Genomic DNA, 25,627 nt, shown 5'->3' on the forward strand with positions numbered 1-25,627 from the left:
TAGTAGAATGTGCTTGCCTGTAAGCTGGGGTTTCCAATATCTCTGACATGGCACGCTACCCTGAGTCAACATCTTTAGCAGCAGACATGAGTTAATGGCCCTCAGAAGAATTATCCCACAAAGCAATTTTTATGGACGAGACGATTCTTCAGGAAAACATTACACTCATTTCAACTTAATATTATCTGAAATCCCTAAACATCTTTCAGTATCCAAAAACATTTGCTGCTTGTACAAGAAGATCAAAAGTGAAAATGTCAAACCGGTAATTACCTCCCCTTGTGTGTGGTATTCCTGAAAGCATCCCATTAAAAAGATAAATATGAAGTACATTCATGGATGATGTCCTGGTTGAGAAACAACCAAGGTGAGGACTTTCTTTGCTCCATCACTCAGCTGCTCACTCCTGAAAGATCAACCCAATAATCATGTGCCTAATATGCCAGACTTTAAAACACTTTAAGTTTTTGCTTGTAGTTTGTGGTTTGTAAGATGGTGGAAAATAGGATTTAGTAACATGTGAATTTTTGGAAATATTCTGTGCCAAGAATAAGGCAGTAGAGATGTAGTCTTGATTTTATCCAAAGAGATAAGCAAGACATAGATGATGTCTAGTTCTCACCTTACCATCATTCAGTGCTGTGCTTTGAGCCTCAACTGTCCATTTTTGTAACCGAGGGATGAGGCTGCAATAGACAGTGTCCGAAACTCCTTCTAGTTCTCATATTTGTGTCCTTTCTTAGTCTATAATATGTCAGAGAGATCATAGTCATATCACTTAACAAAGAGCAAATTTTAAAAAGAGTTGCTGATTGTTGTTGTAGGTGGGTGATGGATATACAGGTTCATTATATTATTCTCTTTACTCCTGTGAATGAAACTTTTCAGAGAGACAGAAATGGAGAAATATAGCTATAGGGACAATGGCAATAATAAGGAAATGCTGCTTATTATCTCCCCCATCCTAAAAAAAAAAAATGGTATGTTAGTTTATTTTAATGAGTCACCTAAACATGAAAGGTGATATAAACAATAGGATGTAGTAGGAAGCAGGACTAGAGGAATTGGAAAAGCTTGCAAGTCCTCTTGAGCCATTTCAGTTGAAATGCTTTATAATTTTGTTGTGAAAGACATATAGGATGTACTTATAGTCAAATTTAATGAACATACATTACAGAGATAAATGGTTCATGAATTCACCATCATTTTAGATTATGCATTATTGCTCTTTAAAATCATTAGTTTGGAAACTTGAGATTTGATTATAATTTGCAATTTCCTAGCTTGCCCTGACTGGGCAAAGGAGGAAGCACTCTGGATAATGGCCAGAGCAAAATTTACAAATGTGATGGGGTTGATCCATAAAGTAGATAAAGGACATGGCATAATTTGCAAACAACTGTAAAAGTTTGACCATGGAAATACCAATGGAATAACCCAAAGTCTGAGCTGTAACATTAGAGCTCATAGATACTCTTTTTTTTAAAGATTTATTTATTTATTTTAGAGAGAGAGGGAGAGAGAGCACATGTGGCACAAGGGGCAAAGGGAGAGAGAGAATCTTGAAGCAGACTCCCCACTGAGGGTGGAGCCTGATGTGAGGCTCGATCCCAGGACCCGAGATCATAACCTGAGCTGAAATCAAGAGATGGCCACCTAACCAACTGAGCCACCCATGAGACCCAGAGCTCATGAATATTATAAAGTCACTTTCTGCAAAGCTAGATTTCTCCCAGAGATTAGTGCATTTATCTAAACAAATGTTTATTGAGCAATCATTCTTTTCCAGAACTGTCCAAACTGTCACTTGAGGACCTTTAAGGTACAAGACCAGATCTTTGCCATTCAAAACTGGGTAGAGCTCTTTTCCCCTTGGGCCATGATTGGATGTTTAATCTCACATAAGAGGACAGACTCCTTTCTTGAAACCAGAATAAACTACTGGTATTCCTCTTAGTAAAAATTTTAACATCTCCAGAGGGCCCTTTGCATTCCCAAACTGACTCTGCAAATTCACTAAGAACTAACTCAACAGCCGAACTTGTAGAAATGTTCTTTATACTTTGTTCTCTTTCCTCACTTAACCTTCACTCCTCAACCTACTGGATCCTGCTTCTGTCTCGATATACTATGTAAGTCACTCTTTCCAAGTTACCAGTGATCTCATTGTCATTCAATCTCCTTTTTATTCCTTTTCTTACTTGACTTTGAGACAACAATTGATACTGTTGAGTGCTGTCTTTTAAAAGAAATTGTTCTTTTCCTTTGGCTTCCACGTCCCTGCCTGATCCACTTCTTTTTCTCTGCTTCTGGGTGATTTAAATAATGTCTTCTTCGACTTCTTTGTGGGTCCCTGTTCTTCCCGTAGCATTCCTCAGGGTTCTGAGGTAGACTGTCTTCTCTCTTCACTATCAGCTTGTGCTGGGTGAGAGGATCACTCCTGAATCTTCAGTCATCATCTGTGATGATGTCCATTCTCTATCTCTACCAGACCCATCTCCAGCACTTCGGAGAATATATCCAAAGCTCTACTGGATGGTTTAACGTTGATTCACAGACACCTCAGATACAGCATGTTCAAATGGAAAACTTCCTCTTACTCCCTGCACGTCACCAAGCTACTGTTCTTCCAGTATTGTCTGTCTTCGGGAATGGCACGTGCCTTCTGTTCTTGTCATTATCATTGTACAGACATCCTATCATCTCGTTCCCTGATTATTGTAATAACCTCCTAACTGGTGACTCTGTCCGGTCTCGTTACCAAGTACCCTTCTCATCTCTTCTCACAATTCAAACTGGTTCTTCTATAATGCATATCTAATCATGGCATTTCTCTGATTAAAACAAAACTGTGTCTCATTTCACTTGAGATGAAGTCATGGTGCTTATGTAGCTCTAAGTGTCTGTGTAATCTGGTCCCATGCCTAGCTATCCAATCTCATCTCTTATGATTCCATTTGTTTTTCAAGTCCTGCCTTATTGATATTCTTTCACATCTCTCAACACAGTATGGCTCTTCTTGCCTTTGGGTGTTAGCACATCCCTCTGATCAAGTATACATAAATATATCCTCCACCAGGAACACTCCCCTCCTACTCCTTGCCTTTTATTTTGGCTCAGTCCTATGCAACTTCCAGAAATCCTTGTATCTTTCTTCCCCGAGAGGCATCCCCTAATCCTCTACACTAGGTAAATTTAGGAAGCCATTGCTACTTGTATACCCAAGATGATTGCAGTAATTATAAATATATATTATTATATAATATATTAATTAATATAGTTACTATAATTATAACTGTTTAATTTTTTTATGTGTCTGGAGTAGAGAGAGATAGAGACTGCATACTCTGTAAGGTAGAAATTATACTTATTTGCTCATGATTGCATTGTACCCCCAAGCCCCCATGCCTGATAAAGCATTTGACACAGTTTTTCAGTTCACACTTGCTGAATGATTAAATTCAGAAAGAGAATAAAATTCAAGGTGTGTCATGTTGTCCTACAACCAGCTGAGAGAAACTGAGGGCAAAACATTTCAATAGAATGCCGAAGGACACCTTTTTACCTAAATTTTTATTGCAAATGGAATAAATAATGTATTAATGAATTTGGGAAGGGCCCTATGGAGGCTTTTATGTGTTTGCCCCCTTAACACATGACTACATATCAATAAATGACAATGGCATGACCTTCAGTAAGTGTATGTGGCACTCAGTAAATAATTAGTAATGTTCTGAATGACTTTTATTTGACTAATGGAAAGAATTGAGCTCAGTAAGTGTTGCTGATTTTATATTTGGCTCCACTGAATGCAGATACAATGTTAAGGGGAGCTGTGATGGTGAATATCAGACTCAGGATTATCGTTGGGACATTTTCTCCTTTAGCTTAATTTATTCTAACTTATCAAAGTGTTTTGAGTTTCCTGGAAGTTACTTACTTATATCAGAAAATGTGTAGTATTAGTACTTAGCCATTTCAACAAAGTATGAGATTTAGTATGTTGCATGTTCTCTATACCTCCTCTAAAGGTATTAGTGATGGAAGTATCAAAAATTATTCCAACCTGACGTAGCTGTCATATATCAGTAATTGAAAGCCCATTTTCCTTTACAAACTCTATACTCCTTATATATTTCCTACCTCAGGAATGGTACCATCTTGTTGTAAAAACTGGAAATCTAAAATGTTTGACACTTTTCTCTCCCTCATAACCTATGTTTATTTACTTCTTGATTATCTTTCAAATTGGTCCCCTTACATCCATTTTCACAGTCATTAATCTGGTTCTATCTATTATCACCCCTTGCCAGAAGACTTGTAACAACTTCCTAAGGAGCCTATCTGCACCAACATGTCCCCTGCCGGTCCATTCTCCACTCAATAGCCAAACCAGTCTGATTATGCCCTGCTTAAAATCTTCAATGGCTTCCCATCAGCCTTAAAGAAAAATGTCCCTCTCTTCCCTGTTTCTCCTGACTTTACAGTGCTACCAAACATGCTGTTTAGATGTCATAATCTAATATATAGTTTTCTGGCTTTTTGGTTTCCCATTCATCTTTGCACTAAAATGAATGCATCCAGGATGGACTTTTTAAAGGAAAATGTTGGTATTGCCCACAGATACTTTCTGATAGGGTAGGTGAATTCAGACATTCATTCATTCAGACATCAGCCTTCAACATTTTATTTTATTAAAGATTTTATTTATTTATTTGATAGAGAGCACAAGTAGGCAGAGTGGCAGGCAGAGGGAGAGGGAGAAGCAGGCTCCCCGCTGAGCAGAGAGCATGATGCGGGGCTCTATTCCAGAACCCTAGGATCATGACCCAAGCTGAAGGCAGACGCCCAACCAACTGAGCCACCTAGGAGCCCCTCAAAATTTTAATACAAACATCTTAATCCTGTCCTCCTGCCTGATTCTAAGACAACATGTCTGTCTTTTGAGACACATTTTTGGATACAGTTTAAGGGCTTCATGGACTTCTTTATAATGCTCAGAGGTTCTATGATGTAGATGAACAGAGACCCCAAAAGAAAAAAAATTACTTGTTTGGGGCCACATAATGAGTTGGTAATGGAGTACATAACAAAAGTCAGTCATCTCACTTCAATATTCTTTTCATTTTGTCATTTCGATTTTGTCTGGAACAGAGTTATGTGCTCAAGAATTGTCACTATAGAGGATAGAAAGTGAGGAATTGGTGAATCCAAATACTACAAGGTGTGTAGTTTTATCTATGATGAAATATACCTTGTAGAGTAGTTTATTATTTGTGCTTTCAAAAAGCAAAGTCTAGTATAAACTGAGTCTAGTAAAAACAAGAGAGAGAGGAGGAAGGTGAGACATGAGTGGGAGAGATCCTTCAGGATGTCATTACACTAGAATGCATTTTGGTAAAATGTAAATGTGTTCAGTATTCAGACATTTATTTTTTCCTCAATAAATCAAGGCTTTACATTTAATGCACTCTTTTATAAATAGTATTTTTAAAAATGGCTTAGTACTTTAGAATGAGATTAGAAATGTGAAATGCATAATTAAAATGGAAGCAAATTTTCACTTTTATAATAACCTAAGAAGAGATACATAATAAATATTAGCCTTATTAAGCACATCTCTCTCAAAGAACAGGTGAGTGTGGCAGGTAAAATAAGGATTTGAAGAACATAAAGTAAACATCTTTAAAATATGGAATAAAGGTTGTATACCTTACTAGTAGCTTGCTCAGATGCTCCAATAGGAAAGAGTATTTTTATTTTTAATCCAATGAATTGAGAATGAGTTCCTATACTTGGCTCAGTGAATAGTAATACATAAATATAAAAGTTCCGCTGAATCACTTCCAGAAGGTATTCTTAGTATCCTTCCAAATTAAAGTGGAAGAAATTAATATGTGGGTAAAACAGAAAACTTCAGATAAGGTACAACTGTTATATTTTCACTTGCTATTTTAAAGAGCTCCATGGACAATGACCAAAACCTGATCAATTACATAGGAACATTTTAATATATTGACATTTCACAACCATTTTGATGGAAGTAAAATTAACTTTATGGGAAAATTCTTAGAGATATTTTAACAGCCTCTTTTTAAAAATGAGACACTGAAGATCTGAATACCCCAAATCCCAGAGTAATAGCTTATAAGTCGCTGGCGGGGAAAGGAGTGTGAAAATAGACAACAGCCTTACAACAGAAGAATTGCTAGAATGTGGTTGAGTACCACATACAATGCGGGTTTCTTGAGTTTGCCAGCCTTCACAGAGGAAATATAATTTGATCAATAAGCAGAATTTTGCGAGAAGTGAGAGGAAAGAGGATAAAGATGGAGTGGAGGAATATTGGGAGTCAAAGCTTTGCAGATCATGATAGAATTTTGTTTTTTATCCTGGAGGTGAAATAGAAGCCATTGAAGTATTTTGGTGGGAGGAATGACATTTGTTGAGTGCTTACTATATGCCGGGAGTACTGATATTGATATATCAATATATTGATATAATCAATATATTATTGATTATAATCAATCTTATAATGTAGATACTGTTATCACACTCCCTTTGTAGGTGAGGAGTCTAAGGTGTCTAGAGGTGAAGAAATGAAATACGGCTCTCCAAGTTCTTGAGCCAGGTTTCAACACAGCAGTTGGATACCAGAGGTGGCGCTCTCTCTTTTTTTAAATTAAAGATTTATTTATTTGAGAGAGAGCAAGTGAGGGAGGTTGCAGAGGGAGAGGGAGAGAGAGTCCCAAGTGGGCTCCTGCTGAGCACGCAGAGCCCAAGACTGGGATTGATCTCAGGACCCTGAGATCAGGACCTGAGCGGAAACCGGGAGTCAGAGGCTTCACCCACTGCACCACGCAGGGGTCCCCAGAGGGGCTCTCTTAAACCTGTGCTACACTGCTTTTAACACGGATAGAAATACTATATAGATCAGCAGGAGGAAGAGGAGATGGGAGTGAGGGAGATCCCTAAGGAGAGCACAAAAACAAGGCCAGACAACTAGAAACACTTTCTGCGGGAAAATGGGTGGATTGATTGGCTGTCAGTGTAATAAGGAAGAGGGGAAACTGGGACAATGTTCAGGTTTCTGACTTGGCAACTGTGTGGAGAATGGTCCATTTTCTAGTAACAGGGAGTGCAAGTGGGGGAGCAGATTGAAGGAGGGGTGGTGGCTGGGAAGGGATGCATTCTACACAGAGCATATGGAGATGGAGATGCCTGTGGAAATGTAGGGGGACATCCGGAGGAGGCACTACGTGAGGGCTGGAGCACAGGAGGGGTATGGTGCCACAGTGAAGAGACCACTCAGAATTAAATCCAGACCCCCTACCCATGACCACAACTAATTATGTAAAGTAGTCAAGTGGAAATAGGAAACTTCTGTTAATCGATTCTTGGTTTCATTGTTGGCAAAACACTTCATGTCTTTGGGTCTCAGAATCTTTATCTGCCAAACAGGGAGATTAGAGCAGACATTTGAAAAGTGCTTTTGGGGGTTCTCTTCATATTCTCTTAAAAACTATGCACTGTGTTTACTGCATAGGTCCTATCAGCAGGTAATCTGGAAATTTACGTAATTGGCCACAAGAGGGAGAACTCTAATTCTACATTAAATCATTTTCTACAATATGAAATAATCTCAAAGTTGATGATAGGCTGTCTCATTTCCACTTCCTTGTGGAAGCTGGGAGAATTCTACTGCTAGAGATAGGTTTAACTGAATTGAAATGTGGTTTCGTGTCGCTAAAGTTACGATAAAGTCACTGAATATAAAAATCTATTTGTATTAAGCAATAATTATCCATGAATGAATCCACATGCCTCTTTAATTATGATGAAGACAGTAAAAATTTTAAATTCACCCTGGGAGGATTTTTCCCTCCAAATAACATTATTTTAGTTAACCTTCATGAAAACTATAACCTTCCTGAAAGCCCTTGGTTATTCTGAAAAGAACATAAGAGCCTTGGCATGTCAGTCTTCTGTGAGGATATCCATATCAAAATAAAAGAATTAGAATGGCACCGGCCTCACCAGTTTAAATGTTGCATGTCCACTGGATATGTATATGTTGTATGTTCTATGTTCATTGTTATAAGAACACTGAATGTTATATGTTCAGTATTAAAATACTCACTTTCTGCTTGGGTTAACTGTACTTTAGCTTTTATTATTTTTAATCTTTTAAAAAGATTTTATTTATTTATTTGATAGAGACAGATAATGACAGAGATAGAGAGAGAGAGCACAAGCAAGGGGAGAGGCAAAGGGAGAGGGAGAAGCAGGCTCCCCACTGAGCAGGGAACCTGACGTGGGGCTCGATCCCAGGACCCTGAGATCATGACCTGAGCCGACGGCAGACACTTAACTGACTGAGCCACCCAGGTGCCCCTGTACTCTAGCTTTATGGGAAGTTTTATTGTAAGGAAACTATAACTCTCATTGGGTTGAGAATTACCTTATGAGTCTTCCTAAGCTTTAATAAGTCACATTTTTTTGACTTGATCAAATTAAATTACCTTTGTAAGGTCTGACTATAATATTTCCGCATTTTATCAAATATATGTAAACATACACTATGTGTCTTCCCTTTTAAAGACATGATATTATGAGCTATATAGGAAACTCAATAATACAACTGTTACTGAAAACATATTTGTGTTCCCCCTTAGAGAACAGTGTCACATTCTTTTAATATGTTTGATGACAGCAGATACTCCTTTGAGAGTGAATGCAATAATAAAAAACAACAACAACAGATGTTTTTATGAATGAAAACTGAATATCAAGGTCACCAGTCAAGTTGGAGTATATATTATTTGGGAGTCAAAATACTAGAGGGAGCTAAAATATTTAAACTCCCTTTGATTTATAAACCTTCTTCATTCATCTGTCATAAAAGTCGCAAAATGTTTTCAGCAGTGATATTGTAGCTGAAAAATAAGTAAAATAAGTAGAAACCCCCCTAATGTGACTTGTAGGAAGGGTAACTTCCATTTGAATAAACTCATTCTCCTGTTCTCACTAAAACAGATAAATAACTACATAAATAGTTTGATTTATTTAGAGTCTCTTTGCTCTTCTTTTCCAGTTATTTTCACAATGGGCACTTCAAGAATCCTTCAAATGTAAATTAACAGTATGCTAAGTAAATCGGTAATATTATCATTGAGATCTTTCCTATAACTTCCTCCAAAAATGATTCTGATTTTTAATGTTTTTCTTTGGCTTAGTGAATTAATTTTCAATCAGTGCTTTTCATATTGGTCTATAATACTTTCGTATCAGAAAGTATTTTATTGGTCTATAATACTTTCTGATACGAAAGTATTATAGACCAATAAAAGATCGATGCTAGGCAGTGTGCTAGGCCTATGCTAGGAAGATACACACCTTTCAGCTGGGGGTGCTTGTATCCCCAGTGACAAGCATGGTGCTTGGCCCCCTAGTAAACATTTACCAGTAGGTATTTAGTAAATATTAGTGGCATAGATGAATGAAAACTAAATGATATGAAATTACATGCATATATATATATATATGTGATTATTCCTATTACATATATATTATTGTTCCAGACTAATACATAATCACCCACCTAAAACACAGGGGCTTAAATCAACGACAGTCGTTTATCTCATTCACAGATCTGCAATTTGGACAGGGCTCAGTGGGAACACACCGTCTCTACTATTCTGCACAGTGTCAGTTGGGCTGGCTTGAAATCCAGGGTTGACTGGAAGACTAGAGTCTGGAATCACCGGAAGGTTCACTCACTCACATGTCTAGTGGTGATCCTGGCTGTTGGCTGGGACCTCGGCTGGGGATGTCCTCTGGAAAATCACTTGGATTGCTCACAGTGTATTTTTAGGTTCCAAGAGCTAGCTAGCATTGAAGTGATCATGGTAAAGTGCGTAGCATTTTTATGACCTAGCCGTGGGGGTCACATGGGATCACTTCTGTTGTACTCTCTTGGTCAAGGCAATTACAAAGGTCTGCTTGATTTCAAGGGGAGGGGATTTAGAAGCCACCATGATATGTATGAATGTTAAGGCCACATTGTAAGAAGAGCATGTGGGATGTGATATTAGCCATGGCCATTTTTGGGAAATACGTCATACTTTTATATAGATAAATATACAATTTTATTTGTAAACTGCACTTCTATTCACTAGCTAACTTTAGAAAATACTCTTCCTAAACAAACAAAATTTACCTTCCTAAAGGAATTTTACCTGATTCAATGAACACTTATGGTTCATTTTCTCCTTCCTGTTTTTGCTTGTTCTCTGTTCTCGTAAATATGCTCATCTGCCCTCCCCAACCTCTCCTCACATCCACAAGCCTAGATAAGGCTTACTTCTTCAAGTCTTTTCTCTATGGCCTTTTTTTTTTTTTTTTTTTTGCCTGGAAAGCATTTTTTACTTCCACTCATTTTGTTGCTTAACACTTATTCTCAAAGTGTGGATGCCTGTGTCTTTTTCACATTTCAGAGTAAATAGCACATTACTGATGAATACGAGGTGTTGAATATTTGCTAAATTGATAAAATGTTTGTAAGTTATATACTCTTTCTTAACCAGAAGAATTACTTCATGTTTAATCTAAAATATACTCTTTCTGTTACTAAATTTAAATGAACAGAACTTCAAGTTCAGCTAAGAGTGAAAAATGCCATTCTGTATCTAAATCTATATTACAAAATTTAAAAATAGAAGCAGTCTTTCCTGAAATTTGATTCTGATATGGAACAAGTGATGACAAATTATCTGCATATGACAAATTTGAGTTGTATACTGAGATTGCTTTTTTTTCCCCTAAAGAGACTGAAAATCAAATAATAATAAAAAAAAAGTAAAATGGAACACCGTATTTCTTCTACTAAATCTGTTTCATGAGATATTGAAATAATTTTGGATAAATGTCACTGAAGCCATCAAGATATTAATGCCATTTAATAGTTTAAACAAATTATACTTTTTTAAATAAACAAATGATACTATTTTAAATAATAATAAATAATATACTATTTTAAATAATTTTAAATAAATTATACTATTTAAAATAATTAAAAATACTTAAATATTTTAAATAAGGGCATTGATCCTGGGTGAAGGAAGGGAGAGAACAACTTAAAATAGGTCATATAGAAATTGCATGTCATTAATTGCTTTATAGGGAGTAAATTGGAAAAAAAAACAATTTGTATATCTTTTGTGGGATCGTTTATAAATGTTTTACAAGTGAGCAAGAATCATGTTTTCTATCCCTAACATCTGGCAAATGTCTGTCATGTGAAGGATGCTCAAAAAATGATTTTGCATGAAAGAATACAGTGCCTTCTGACAATGTATTTTCTGGTTGTTTCAAAAAGCTACTGTGTTTTTCAGCTTTATAATAGCCTCAGAATTCTTGATTATATAATTCAGAATATATGAGCTTTGGCACTGTTTTCAAAGTTGAGGTTTTGTGTTCTGAATTCAGGAATCATATCTCACAGAGCTTAGTCCTTCAAGTGTTTCCTACGTAGTGCTAACTATAATAATGCTCATACCATATCATATCATATTTACTTTTACACATACTTGCTTCTAAACGTAGGCTGCAAGCAACTCAATGATGATGTTTTCCCTCTAAATTTTATATTCTGAGAACAAAATGGTTTTTCCTGAAATTTGATTCTGTGTGGTGGCTATTGTTCATTTACTGTTGAAAGAATGAGTGATGGGCACCTGGGTGGCTCAGTCAGTTAAGCGTCTGCCTTCAGCTTAGGTCTTGATCCCAGGGTTCTGGCATCAAGCCCCACATCAGGCTCCCTGCCCAGTGGGGAGTCTGCTTCTCCATCTCCTGATCCCCCTGCTTGTGTGTGCTCGCTCACTCTCTCTCTCTTTCAAATAAATAAATAAAATCTTAAAAAGAAAGAATGAATGAGAATCGGAATTTGCCCTTTATTATCTATACTTTTCTTAAAAAAAACAAGCCATTTCGTCAAAATGATATTAACATTTGAAAAATTATTAACTTATTAACCCCCTCCACCCATTAAAATAACACGTTGAACTTAATATCAGAATAAACATTAATTTTCAAGTTTAGCTCAACATGCTCTGTAAAGATTAATATATTACCTTGCATATATTGTGGCATTCTGGTGCTTTCTTTTTTCAAGAGAAGAGTTACTTTAGAAATCCTGTTCTTTTCTTTAAGTAGCACCGATTCCTTGAGAGATTGTACCCTATCCACCACATCTCTCTCAATCCTAGAAATAGGTAGGAGCGGGCCATATCACCTCAGAATCCAAAGTGACGTGTATGGGTTTGTTGTATATGTTTAGGAAAGTTTCTGGATCCATGAACTCTTCAGATTTGCACAAGTACTTTATTATTTGTTCTGGGATGAGCAGTTCAGGTGCAAGTTGGTGCAAGTTATCCCCTGGTCCTTTAGCGCCCACTTTAACCATCTTTAAAAGATGGAGTGCTAGCTTATGGGTCTGAGTGAGAAACTCTGTGATGACCTCTTTGGTGGACTGTGTCTGTGTCACATCATCGAGATACATGACTGGAACTTTTATCACTGAAACATGCCATTGCATGAAGAGCCTGGTTGGGATGTTATGGGACACAACGATAATTTTCATCCCTTGGATAAAAAACTCTGCTTCACTCTTTTGATGGTTAAGATAATCTAGAAGAATTCGGTAAAGCGTACCATTGGAACTCTCAAGGATATGCAGAATAGAAGTAGGATATACCAGCAGAAACCCTGTCACTGCTTCTCCTAGGTGATGTTTTAAAATCGACTGGAATGCTTGTTCATAGTAGTCAGCAATATCTTTTTTTTCTGTGTTTGCTGTTATATCAGCCACTAGAAACATCCTATGAAGAAGGAATTTCTTTAGCTGTAGTCTTTGCTTCTCTTCCTGAAGATGAAAGTAATTGCCACGTGGAATTTGTGGCATTAGAGGAGATTCCACTGGAAAAGTCCTTTTGTTGGTCTTTCCCATATGGCCTGGGAATGTCATGATGGGTCCTATTTGTTCTTGCAGATGATTCCAGTTTTTAGCCTAGCACAGTGTTTACATTATCGGGATACCTCTTCAGTGGTGAACTCTTTTATTTCTTCTCACAAAAAAAAAAAAAAAAGTTTATTTGTCAAATGCTAGTGAATAGCAAAATCCCTTCCCAGTATTATCGACAATACCATCTTTGAAATAAAAGAGAATGTTAAAACAAGATGTAAATTATAGAGATTGTTTAAAAGTTTACAGTGAAATAACATTTACATCATAGGAAAGAACTCTAGTACACTGGTGAGTGGGGAGAAGAAAGAACGTAATCTAGAGCAAGTTAACTCTGTTTTTGTTTGCATTATTTTCTCCTTCAACTTATATTAAATTTTTTCCCTTTTCCTGAATCACATGTGTGCTCTTATGCACATGCACGTGCACACACACACACACAGGGATGTATCTGACACTCACTCACTGGAGCATTGGTATCACATTAAAATGTCTTTTCATATATGTAATGGCAATTACAGATTGTCCTTGATTCGTCAATTAAAAAAAAGTGGTATTTTATGGTAATTCTCCATTAAAAAAAATTTAACTGGTCAGTAAATTAAAAAAAAAAAAATCTGGGGAATTCTTAAGTCCTAATTGGCTTACTTCATCTTTACTCAGGATATGAAAAGTTAATACTGTGGCTTGTCTAATAACAGTCGATTTTTGGAGTACCTAATTTTGATTCTTTGGGGTTTTTTCCCTATCGACAAATGTCAGAAATGGCCCTTTTCCCTTCCTTTTGTTGTTGTTGTGGGTATCAAATAAATTCTGTTACTTTTCACTTACTCTTCTTACCAATCTCTTTTTCTTACCTCCAGGTCATCTTAACATTTCTTTTCTTCTTCAAGTGCTTCTTGCTTTTACCTGTCCTTGAGGTCCCATTTGTCCTCCATTACTTGTCCAACTGCCAGTGTCTTGGGTGCTGCCAGCTGTCTTGTTTCCATGGTGCCTAGTGAATCAGACTGTCGGGGTCTTAAAGGGCCAGAGCGCACTAGCAAGTGCCATTTCTTCCTTTAATGAGGGTATCTCAACAGACATCTCAGCCTCACGGTAGAGGAAACGAGGGCTTCTTTTCTAGAATGGCTTCTTCTTTGCCAGGTGCCTTTGTAAGTCAGACAGATGGGGGACCTGAATATCTTACTAGACATATTCTTTTCTTTTTACTTTTTGTCCACAATTTATGGAAGAGGCAACTAAAGCATGGAGTAGGTATATACCTTGCACCCAATTCAAACATGCTTTCAGCAACCTCCCTACTCTGTCCACCTAGGGTAGAAGGGGTATTAAGATGCATTAATTAAATACTTTAAGAACACATGTCAGATTCTGTGTAATGGTGACTCTGTTTTAAGAAATTTCTTCTATAAGGTTTTCTTAATTTGATGTAAATTTAAGTTAGTTTTTACAATAAAAATTAATAATAGCATATCTTAAAATTGCATTCATGTGAGCTCTAACCATAATTTTAAAACAAGATTAGAAAACACCCTTATTCAATTTTTAAAAAGTAAACCTTACAGTACTTTTTTTTTTTGAGGATTTCTGTATCTCTCTCTCTTTTTTTTTTTTTTTAAGATTTTATTTATTTTTTGACACAGAGAGAGAGACAGCGAAAGAGGGAACACAAGCAGGGGGAGCAGGAGAGGGAGAAGCAGGCTTCCTGCTGAGCAGGGAGCCTGATGCAGGACTCGATCCCAGGACCCTGGGATCCTGACCTGAGCTGAAGGTAGACCCTTAACGACTGAGCCACCCAGGTGCCCCAAAAGTAAACCTTACAGTACTTTCCCCCCACTAAGGTTTGTGTTATCCAAACTTATGATCTGGCTTTAATGATATACAGTAATGAGTTATCCCAAAAAGTGGAGGCTGAGAGGTGACTTAATAATTCCTTAAGGATGTGGTACATAAAAATTGACTAATTCCTCACAGGGTTCACTTCATCATTCCCTGAAATGATACAGTCTTTCCCAAGGCACACAGGAACTTGTCACTGCCCGGTCTACGGGTTGTTCTCAGCCTCATTCTTCTTCCCGCTTTGCAGAATGTGATTGTGTTGACCGTACCTTCTTTATGGCCTTCTCTTCTCCCTCGGTTTCTATGATTCTGGACCTGCCTGAATTTCTTCCCAAATTTCTGTTTATGGCCTTCCTCAGTTCCCTCTCATACTCAGCTTTGGGCAAAGCTGAGGCTCTGTGCTCATCATGCAGATCTCTCATTCTACCTCCATGTCCAAGTAGCTTAGCCCCATCTTTTGTGAGGGCAGGTGGCTGGTCCTTGATGTCACTCTCACCTCCAAACTTAATGATTGGCATTGCTGACTGACCATGGAGACTTCCCTGCTGAGGCCAGCCATGGATTTGGACTCCTTCTCAATCTAAGGCTCAAGGCAGATACCATTAGTTTGTGGGGGTTGACAAAGCAGAAAAAGACTAACTTTCCAGCCCCGTATTTTTTCTGTACAGAGGAATCCTAAATTGTAATCCTGTTTATAAAACTTCTCCTTGGATGTACCTCTACCCTTTTAAATTGAAAATGCCAACATTTTAACTATTATTTTCTGTATATTTCCCTTTACAAATACCCTGTTTGTGTCTCAGTTACACATTTTTTGCTCATCCCCTAGGCAAACATCCCTGGTCTTACCTTTTCATGTTTCCTAAATGTTATCTGCCAACTGTGTTCTGTTACTAAGTCTTTTTACTTTGAAATCTATCATAGGTTCTTGATTTCATTATAGACCTTGCTCTTTATTGGGATTATAATCAGAATCTCCTATCTTCAGTGTTTTTCCACCTCACCTGTTCAGCTGAGAGCATGAAACTGTAGGACCTGTGACATGTCTGCCTCATAAAGTTGAGGAGATACTTATTTTATAAAGTCTTTCCTGTTTACTACCCCTGCATAGACTGCTAGGAGAAGGCACTTCTCCCCAAGTCCACAGCGATTCCTGGCACTTCCACTGCACAATGATGGATTATAACAGAGAAGATAGGGACATGCAACTGTAGGGTTTGGTAACCTAACAAGGGCTTTGCTCAAAGTCAGTGGGAGACTTTATAGGGCATATCTAGGAGCCCTTTTTGAATGCACAAACTTAAATTAACCTTTTATACATAGATAAGATTTTCTTCGTTGTGACACCATTCTTACCTATAGTCCAATTTTTCTACCTTTTTACCCCTATAAAAGGGAGCTCAGTTGTGATTTTTCGCTGCATGTGCACTTTTTATTTCCCTTCTCTTTCATATATCTTGGTTCCAGCAATATAAACCTCATAGAAAAATGACAATCTTTCATCATTATAATTCCCCATATAAACTATGCAAAATATCACTGAGCCATTCCTTTTTCAAAAGAGTGATGATCTCTTAATTGGCGTTGCCTTGAAACATATGAAGTTGTCATTTTTTTATAAGATTTTATTTATTTATTTGACAGAGAGAGACACAGTGAGAGAGGGAACACAAGCAGGGGGAGTGGGAGAGGGAGAAGCAGGCTTCCCGCAGAGCAGGGAGCCCGATGTGGGGCTCGATCCTAGGACCCTGGGACCATGACCCGAGCCGAAGGCAGATGCTTAACTGAGACTGAGCCACCCAGGCGCCCCTTAAGTTGTCATTTTTATAAGTTAAAAACTGTCTGGTATTGACAATTTTTATATTATGTTTTAATTTTTTTATTCAAGTATAATTTACACTAGTTTCAGGTGTGTAACATAACAATTCAACGATTCTATACATTTCTCAGTTTCATGTGGTCCAATTGAATACATTTAGAATCAGTAGTTTTTACCACCATAGATAATAGTTTGACCTCTATCTTCCCCATGTATCTTTCCATCTTTCGAGGCATGTTTTGTTGTTGGATTCTTGCTTCCACATTGTTGTTTCATTGTCACGTCACGTTTAAAGGCAACTTACCTTCTTTTCTTGCCTTTCATCAACCATACGCTTAAGTCAGGAGTAAAGTTTCTAGCAGCTAGGAATAGAAACAACACACAGTTTGGACCTTTTTTTTATTGGCTGTTATATGTAATTATAATTGTCCAAGCTCCTTTCGATGGACACCTGATATTTGAATTCTCAGATGCCACAATCCTGTGCTCCATCGATTAAGGACCAGTTATTTATCTTCAGGTGGCAACTCAAACAGAAGACCTCCTCTCTCTGTCCAATGGGATAAAAAAACATTGGGGTTTGTTCTCCCCGAGTGGTCCGTTAGCGTAGATATCCAAGTTCAAACAACTGACAAGTGGCAGAACCCGAGTGGAAACCTATAATGCTGAGGAATCTTCTTCCAGATATTCTACCTATCCGCTCTTGTTATCCAATTCCTCTCACGTAAGTACACAACATGTATTTGGAACTCGTGTCAAGCATGCACCTTAATATTTACCATATACTTCCTGCTCTGGTTTTATTTTCTGGAACCAAATGTTTCTGAAAAACAAACTCCCAGTGTCCTTTGTCTTTGTAAGGCAGAAGGAAAGGATTAAAAAGATTAAATACCATTAACTGAATATTTACCATGTGCCCTACACTAGATGCTTTTACACATATTAATTAATTTAAGCTTCACAACAGCCCTATAAGGTTGACAGAAATTTTGCCCACAATTATAGAATAGGAAACTAAAGCATGAGTTACTTAAGTGCTTTACACACACAGTTCACACATGCTCTCAGCAACCTCCCTACTCTGTCTACCTAGGGTAAAGAGCAGATAAATTATTCCCTCTCAGTATCCATGCCCACAGGGCCATTCTTTGCTTCTCTATGACAGGACAATTTTTCTGGAAATGGAGGCTACCTTGTGGTTTGGATAAAGGAAATTGAAAACTCTTCCCTCATACCTGTAATTCAACAAAATTGATTTACTGTCTTTATTGTCTCATTCATCTCAGGTTTATCTACACCTTTGGTACAGCAGGTAATATCATGGGCATTGTACGAAACACAAACATGGAAAACAGCTGGTCCCTAATTTTAGGACCTGAGGGTCCAGTGAGGGGTGTTGCGATGTCCATGAATGACTACAGGGCAGGGGAAAACATCATAAATACAAAGTGAAGGATGATCAGTGCTTTAGAAGCCCTGAGGTGGAAAGGGTGGCTTTTTTTGGAAAGCTTAATGAAAGAGCTTTTATTTGGGCATGGTCTTCAGGGGAACAGAGCTGGGAAGTGGCTTTGTGAATGTTTCTTGAATTCATTTCTCTAGAATGGGAGGATGTGCACTGACTATTTTCTACTTGGAATACCAGATCCCACTTTAACTTTCCACTTGTGCTCATATACTGGAAAAACGGAAAAATCTAAATCATTTCCACTAACTTTTTCTGTGTTTTGATAGATCTAAATAATTTGTATATGAGAATTCATGTTCTAAATAAATGGCTAACAACTTGGGTAGAGCCTTTTACTAGGATCACATACCTAAACTATTAGACAAAATATACTTGATTTAGCAGAAAAAAAAAAAGTTAGTTATCAAATCACTAGATATTTAAAGACTTACTAAAAAAGAAAACTAGATTACCTTCTTCAGCATTGCTTCTATTTGTCAAAAACATTATGGAGCAGTGTTTGGTAATTATTTATCAAGGAGAGCACAGGTTAAAAATATTTTGTTATTCAATTCAAACGTTTAACATATGTCTACTATTTGTAGAAAAACGTGCCAGACACTGTGGAGATATTCTTGTAAATCAGATATTGTACCTACACGTGAAAAAGTCAATTCTATTAGTAGATCTTAACGTCGACACAATTATGTTTAGTACAGAGCGAGAGAGCGGAAATATAATAAGGACATAAACAATGAAAACGGAAAACAAAAAATGCTGTAACAATTAAACCTGACTGAAAGAACTAGTATTTAAGTTGGGCATAACAAAAGATATGGTTTGGGGGGTGGACCAGGGAAGAGATGGGGATTAGGGAAGATACAGAACAGACTTTGTAAACGAGAAGCTTAAAGAGCAGGAGGCATATACGGCAGGGCTGGGAAATGCGGCGCTTGAGGAAATGGCAGTGGTCTTGTTAAAGTAGAGTGTAGTTCTCAAACTATAGCATCTGCAGGTTTGTTAAATTAGAGATTCCTGGTCTCTAGCCCCACAAAGTCTGAGTTAGTATGCTTAAAGTGTGGCCCAAGAATTTGCATTTTTGACATGCTCTTCTAATGTTTCCACCTATTTCACTTTAGGAAAGAACGGGCTTGCTGGTGGTGATTCAAACGCTGGCTGTCTATTAGAATCATCTGGTGGAGAATTAAAAAAGAAGCCAGCTCCTGGTTCTTATTTAATTAGTGTGGAAAGAACTCTAGCCTGTGTGTTTGTGAAAGCCTCTCCAGGTGATTGTAAGTGTAGGCTGGTGTAGAAGTGCTGGCCCAGGCTGGAGGGTGAGCAGGGGGGAGACGTGGGGAAGGAGAAACAGGAAGTTGCAGCTAGTCTGTGGAGGACTTGGAGGCCATGCTCGGAGGTATGAGTTTTACTCTGTGGGTGGTAGGGAATCATTGGGAGTTTTTGAGTGCCTGTAATCATAACTGTGTTTTAGAAAGTTGCCTGTGATGGGCAGAGGAGTTAGGGACGGGCAATCCTGGAGGCAACCAGAACACTTTTAAGAATTCTGCCGCTGGAGAATGAGTGCTCTTATCTTCCACCGGTCGAGGAGCAAAACTGGTTCAGCTTCTCTAGAAAGCCATTTGGTGATACGGATCACGAGTTTAAAAATTTCCTACTCTAAGTAATGCCTCTTCTGGGTATATCATAAAGAAATAAAATTATTGACAAACATTTTAATGTAAAGATGGTTATTATAGGGATTAAGGGAGAACTTTGAAAAATTGAATGGATACATTAATTATGGAATACTATGATGCCCTAAAATCATTTTTGAAGAATATTTTAAATGCATGGAAAACAGTTATTTTCAAAGTAAATAATATAATACACAGTTATGTATAATATGTGATGCCCATTTTATTTTAAAAATGATAATACAAACCAGAGAGAAATCTAGCCAAATGTTAAAATTGGTGGAATTTAGGGGTGCTTGGGTGGCTCAGTCGGTTAAGCATCAGACTCTTGGTTTCCGCCCAGGTCATGACCTCAGCATCATGAGATTGAGCCCTGCATCGGGCTCTGTGCTGGGCATGGAGCCTAATTAAGATTCTCTCCCTCTCCATCTGCTCCACACTGTACCCCCTGTCCCACCGGCTAATGCTCTCTTTTTCTCTCTCTTTCAAAAAAATGGTGGAATTTGGTGGTGATACTCGTTTTGCATTTAAAAAAAAATTTCTAAGCATGTCTACATTATTGTTCTATTCAGAAAAAAAAAAAAAAACATTAAAAAACCCGATAGGCTTTGTTACTGGTTTGGCAAAAGGTAACACATGTGTTGCTCTGTTTGTGGTCTGGGCTAGTCTAGTTTAAGAGCTTGCCGATGGGTAGAACTTATAAAAGGGCAGATGCTGGACCAAGTTGAACAAGGAGGATCAACAGTCAGAGATGTCTGGGCTTACTGATTGAGAGTAAGAATAGGAAGACCTAGAGATGGAAAATGGAGCTGTTATCAAGTCACAGTCCAGGAGCTTCAGTTCAGAACAACCTTACGTAACGTGAGACCATCTTTGTATGGCTAGTAAAGCCTACCCCTGAGAAAAAGGTGGGTCTTTCAAGATTTGGGTAGTTGCTAAGACTAAGGAATATATGCAAGTTATCATCAAGGTAGACATGATTTGGTCAACTGGATGTGTGAGGTGAGCTGTGGAAAGATTTAAAGATGGCCCGTGGATTTGAATGTCAGTGGCTGGGATGACTTAGATTTTTAAACTACAGGTAGAGGATAGACGAGAAAGCCCAGATTTGGGAAGAAAAACAGTTTGTAACTATTAGGTTGAAGTGGACTTGCCATGGGAACATCCAAGTATAAATGCAGTTAGGAGTCTGGAGATTAAGAAACGTCAGGATCGTGATGCAAAGTCGATCGTCATCTGTCCTGAGGAAAAAGGTTGAAACCCTGGGAACCATTGTGCTTGTGAGAGAATAACAGGAAAGAAGAAGGTGGAAAGAGTACCATGTGGAACACTTAATTTTTAGAAGTGGGCAAATGAGAACATCAGAGGTAGGTGGAGGAGAGAGGTCAAAAAGCTTGAGAACTGAGGTGACCTTCTAGTATTGGCTATTACGAGTTTCCTGGAGACTTAAAAAAAAAAAAAAAAAAAAAGATTCAGTAAAATGATCAAGGGAAGCCAGGGTGTACTCATTGAGTTGAGTCAATATAGAATGAGTGGTCAAGGAGTAGACCCCTCCTTCAAAACATTTGGCAGTAAGAAGAATGAAAGCACTCTGATAGTAAATTATAGAGGAGGAAGATTATAGGGCAATTATCCTATAGTGACCCTAGGATTTTCTCTATTTAAAAACTAGCATACTATGTTGTTGTTGTTTTCTCTAAACTGACATTGTGTCCAGCCAGGAAGGTTGAGTCTGAAAATGGAATGCTATATTGTAAGCTTTGAAAATATTTTAAGATCGTCAGTTCTCAACAGAGATTTTGGAGACAACAAATAACACTGAACTCCGAGTCGTGTTCATTTTTCCTCTTGTATCAGATGTATTTGGTGCTGCTTTGGCAAACAGAGGAGCTCTAAAGACACAGGAATTACGAACACCCTTGGTGCACACTATGTCATGTGATACAAATACAACTAAATCTTAATTTAGGTTTTCATGACTTTAAACATTTTTGAGTTATAATAGCAAAGTTGCCTTACACGTACAACAGTAATGACGGTTGGAGTAGTCACTTAGTAATGTCGGTGCAAATGTCTACTTTGGTGCACATAATCTGTTGTGCTAAAACACATCATCAATAAGCGAGTATCTATTTTAGTGCTTGCTTTTGGTTTAATGTTGATCAATGTGCTGTGCAGAATGGAGGAAATGGAACTAAAAGAAATTTAGAGTTGGAAGGAAACTTGGCACTCCCGACATAACCTACTCCTTTTTCAGTTAAGAGATGGAAGTGTGACACAAAGAGGCCAATTGCTATCCCTGCCATCAAGTTGCTTACCTTACATCAAGGTTGACAAAAACATACGTCCATGAAATACTGAAACAGTGAGATGATATTTCTTACGAGATTACTTTTCAGGAAACGTGATAGATGCTTCAATAAGTAAAGTGGTGCCAGAACTATTCAAAAGACAGTTACAGGAATCTGAATTTTGTGATGCTCCGTAGAGAGCCACTAGATATTTTTACACAGGGAAGTAACAGGATTGGTGCCATGTTAAATGGTTTTAATAACTATATTCAGGATATTTAGGAAGGCAAAATTTTAGAGTCAGAAGTGCCAGCTAAAATATTGTTGCATATGTAATGAAGATTTAAACTAGAATTTAAAACTTTGGAAAGTATTTTTTTTAAAATTAAGAGTAATGTTAATCCAAGTCTAAGTAACTACTTCAATATATCCAGAGCAGCAATAGGTAAGAACAACATAGTGAAATATCTTTTAAAGATCGGCTATGTCCTAGGTCTCTAAACAGATTTTCCTTTATCTATCCAAGTCTTTATTATCCTGTGACCTTTCCAGCCTATACTAAATTTAAAGCCCTTTTGCCCATTTTAATTCAGGGCAATTCCATATTTCTTCAGAAGCCATACCCACTAACGTTAGTAGTTGTCGACATTTCACACCCTCATGTGATTCTAGGTACCACTGTTGGAATATATGTGATCATAAGGTACAGTCACTTTTTTGTGAAGTGAATTATAGACAATGAGCATATACTAGGGTGACTACGTCATTTGGGAGGACAAATTTCCAGGGTCTACAGTAGGATGACAGTGGGGAAGTGTTGGCATCTGGTCCTCCATCATCAGTCTTCAGTGCTGGCATCTGTTAGAGATGCATGAATGCCTTTCTGGTCCATGCCTCATCTGTCACCCTAGTCCCTTGTCTCTATGACAGGCACCACTCAGCTACATACCTACTACAGTTGGCCTCCTGGAAATACCTTTTTGGTATGAATACTTATTCCAGGAGAGTTCCTAGGCAAAGCCGTCTTGGACTCTGTGCCTTTGTGTGCTGAAATGTGGATAAATGATCATTTTGTCCCTCTTTTAGCCTCGAGAGGTTCTGCGCATCACATTTGTTGAGATGATGGCTGAAGTCAGAAAGTCTTAACTTCTACCCTAATGACCTAGTTGGTAGAATTATGATTTCTATGTGAATACTTTATATTCATGTAAAACTTTTCACTTTTCCATGGGCTAAACCATTTATACTGTTTAGTTGTGATATACTCAGAAAAATTCAACTATTGATAACACAAGATGAATAAAAGCATAACTATAAAGGCAAAATTCTCAGACTCAAATAGTAAGCTTCAGGGTAAAAAATTAAGGTCATTTGGATCACCCATTTCTTAGAATTATCAACTTTTAGCCAAGCAACTTGAATATTGATTGTATTTGCTATAATTATATTCATTTGTGATTGTAATTTTTTATTAAAGACAATTTGACTTTGAGAGAGACCACACTTTTTTTGGTTATGGTTTGATGGGAAGGATAATCTTGTTTTTTATCATAAACAGAGCAGAAAGTGTAAGATAACTTTCATATCTGAAATTTTAGGAAATCTTTTTACAAGGTAGAGAAATAGCCTGGCCTAGCCATTGCTTGATGGTTAAGATCTCTAATCTACTTCACAAAATAGTGTACTTAGCTACCATGGACCCATACTCAAGATTTATCTCATTTGTGTGCGTGTGTGCATGTGTAACTTTTCAATGATAAGACAGTGCAGCAGTAAGAAAAAAAAAAAAAAAAAAAAAAAAAGGCATACTTTTAAGCTTCAGCTCTTGATTAAAGACCTATTTTGGGCCCAGGCTCACAGGGTGAAGTGGGAAGTGATGTTTAATGAATTTTCAGAGGTGGAGGCCAATGGTATGACTTGGGTTCAATAATTCATTTTTGGTTGTTAGAAATTTGCTTCCAGTGATGTATTTGAGAACCGGGTTAGTCTTACATGTTTTATAAGGTCATTCTCCAAGACCTATGCCTCATAAAAGGAGGGAAATTCTTCTTGGTCATGATGTTATTGGAATCTAAGTGCTGGTTTCTGGCTTAGTGCATATCCTCTTTGCCTTCAACTAGCTGTTTTCTTTGTGAATTAAAAAATTAAAAATCTAGTTTTTTTTGACTGAAGACAACTTTACACTTACAGCCTGTGCTTTTAAAAAGCTGATCTCTAGAACAAATAAAATCTTTTCAGGTAAAACTAAAGCATAGTCATGTTCTGCAACATTTAAAAAATTATCAGATTGTGATTGCTAGTCTCTTTGACTAACTAATTTGTTTTAAGTGGCATAAACTTACTATTATATTTTACAGTTAAGCCATTTTTATTTAATGAAATATAAAGGCAGGCAATGAAAGGAACAAAAAGAAGTTTATGTTATGAAAAGTAAAATTAAGGAAGAAGAGATTTCTGTTGGCAGGGTGATGGTAAAGCAGAACAAAATTCAACTCTACCATACAGGGAGCTAGATTGCATCTTGAATGCTCTGTATTATGTGAGTAGAAAAGAGTCATCCCTCTGAATACTTCATCACATCTGAGGTGAGTGAGTATTGCTGCAATAGTATCTGGGAAATGCAATCGGTGTGTCTGAAGCCAGCATCTATTTATCTTAAATTAATCATTCTTCTGAGGTAGATGATAATCCCGGTGCTGGTGAGAGCTCTACAATATGAAGGATCTCCAGCTGTAACTCTTTTGGAGGATGATGGACTGCTTTTTAGATTTTTCAGCATTATTTTGGGATTGAGAATCAGTAAATAATTGTTTTTAAGATAAATCCTTGACCACAATTAAGTCTATTACACCTTTCTGCTCTTGGCAGGGGAAAAACAAGGCATGCTAAATATAAGGCAACATTTTTTTCTCCTTCACTATTACATTCTCTAGTCAATAGAGTTCCAATGAAAAAGGCTCTGTGAAGGTGTTAAACTCTCTGGGTGTCAGGACCCTGCTGTCAAGGCAAGCCACAGGGTGAATAGCACTGTGACAGCTCTGATGGAGCTGACCCCAGAAGCCCATGACACCACATCGCAGACCGAGCAACTGAGCTTGTGCTTTTCCAAAAGGTGGGCTGGAGAAGTGGTCTGTTTCTTTGTGAATGAATGAATGAATGAATGAATGAAAGAGTGTATATATAAATATAATATTTTAAAGTAGAACTCATTTCCTAGGTTTTATCAGTAAGTGTTATATTACCAACTTGCCTGGGGTAGAAGGTAGGGTAGCAAGAAGACAATGAGGTCTCTGTGTCCCCAAACTGAACAGTGTACCAATGATTTAACCATCTTTTCACTCCTGCTCTGTGTCTCCAAGATACATGTGCATACGTACACAGTTGTCTGGAGAAAGACTTCAGACGTTGTGACCACTAGCTGTGAGAGACACAAAACTCAATCAAATGTTGTGTAATATAGATAAGAATTGTGGTCCTAATGGAAGGAAAGAATGTAAAACAAAAATTTCAGGACTGAATGAA

The 25,627-nt window shown here is 37.5% G+C and overlaps 2 protein-coding genes across 2 annotated transcripts in view; one reads left to right on the forward strand and one right to left on the reverse strand.

Annotated features, from left to right (window-relative positions):
- ZNF804B (zinc finger protein 804B) overlaps window positions 1–25,627 on the forward strand; it is a 508,004-nt gene that overhangs the window by 27,661 nt on the left and 454,716 nt on the right. The gene's annotated exons all lie outside the window — the stretch shown is intronic.
- Window positions 12,263–13,123, reverse strand: TEX47 (testis expressed 47). Its single transcript, XM_036106239.2, has one exon. The coding sequence runs from the start codon at window positions 13,022–13,024 to the stop codon at window positions 12,263–12,265; it is 762 nt and encodes a 253-aa protein (XP_035962132.1). The 5' UTR covers window positions 13,025–13,123.

Source organism: Halichoerus grypus, chromosome 12, assembly GCF_964656455.1.
Source record: "Halichoerus grypus chromosome 12, mHalGry1.hap1.1, whole genome shotgun sequence".
Taxonomy (NCBI): Eukaryota; Metazoa; Chordata; class Mammalia; order Carnivora; family Phocidae; genus Halichoerus; species Halichoerus grypus.

Bases quoted from the DNA above. Each gene is read 5' to 3' on its own strand.
- TEX47 (XM_036106239.2), bottom strand. From the start codon at position 13,024: ATGACATTCCCAGGCCATATGGGAAAGACCAACAAAAGGACTTTTCCA.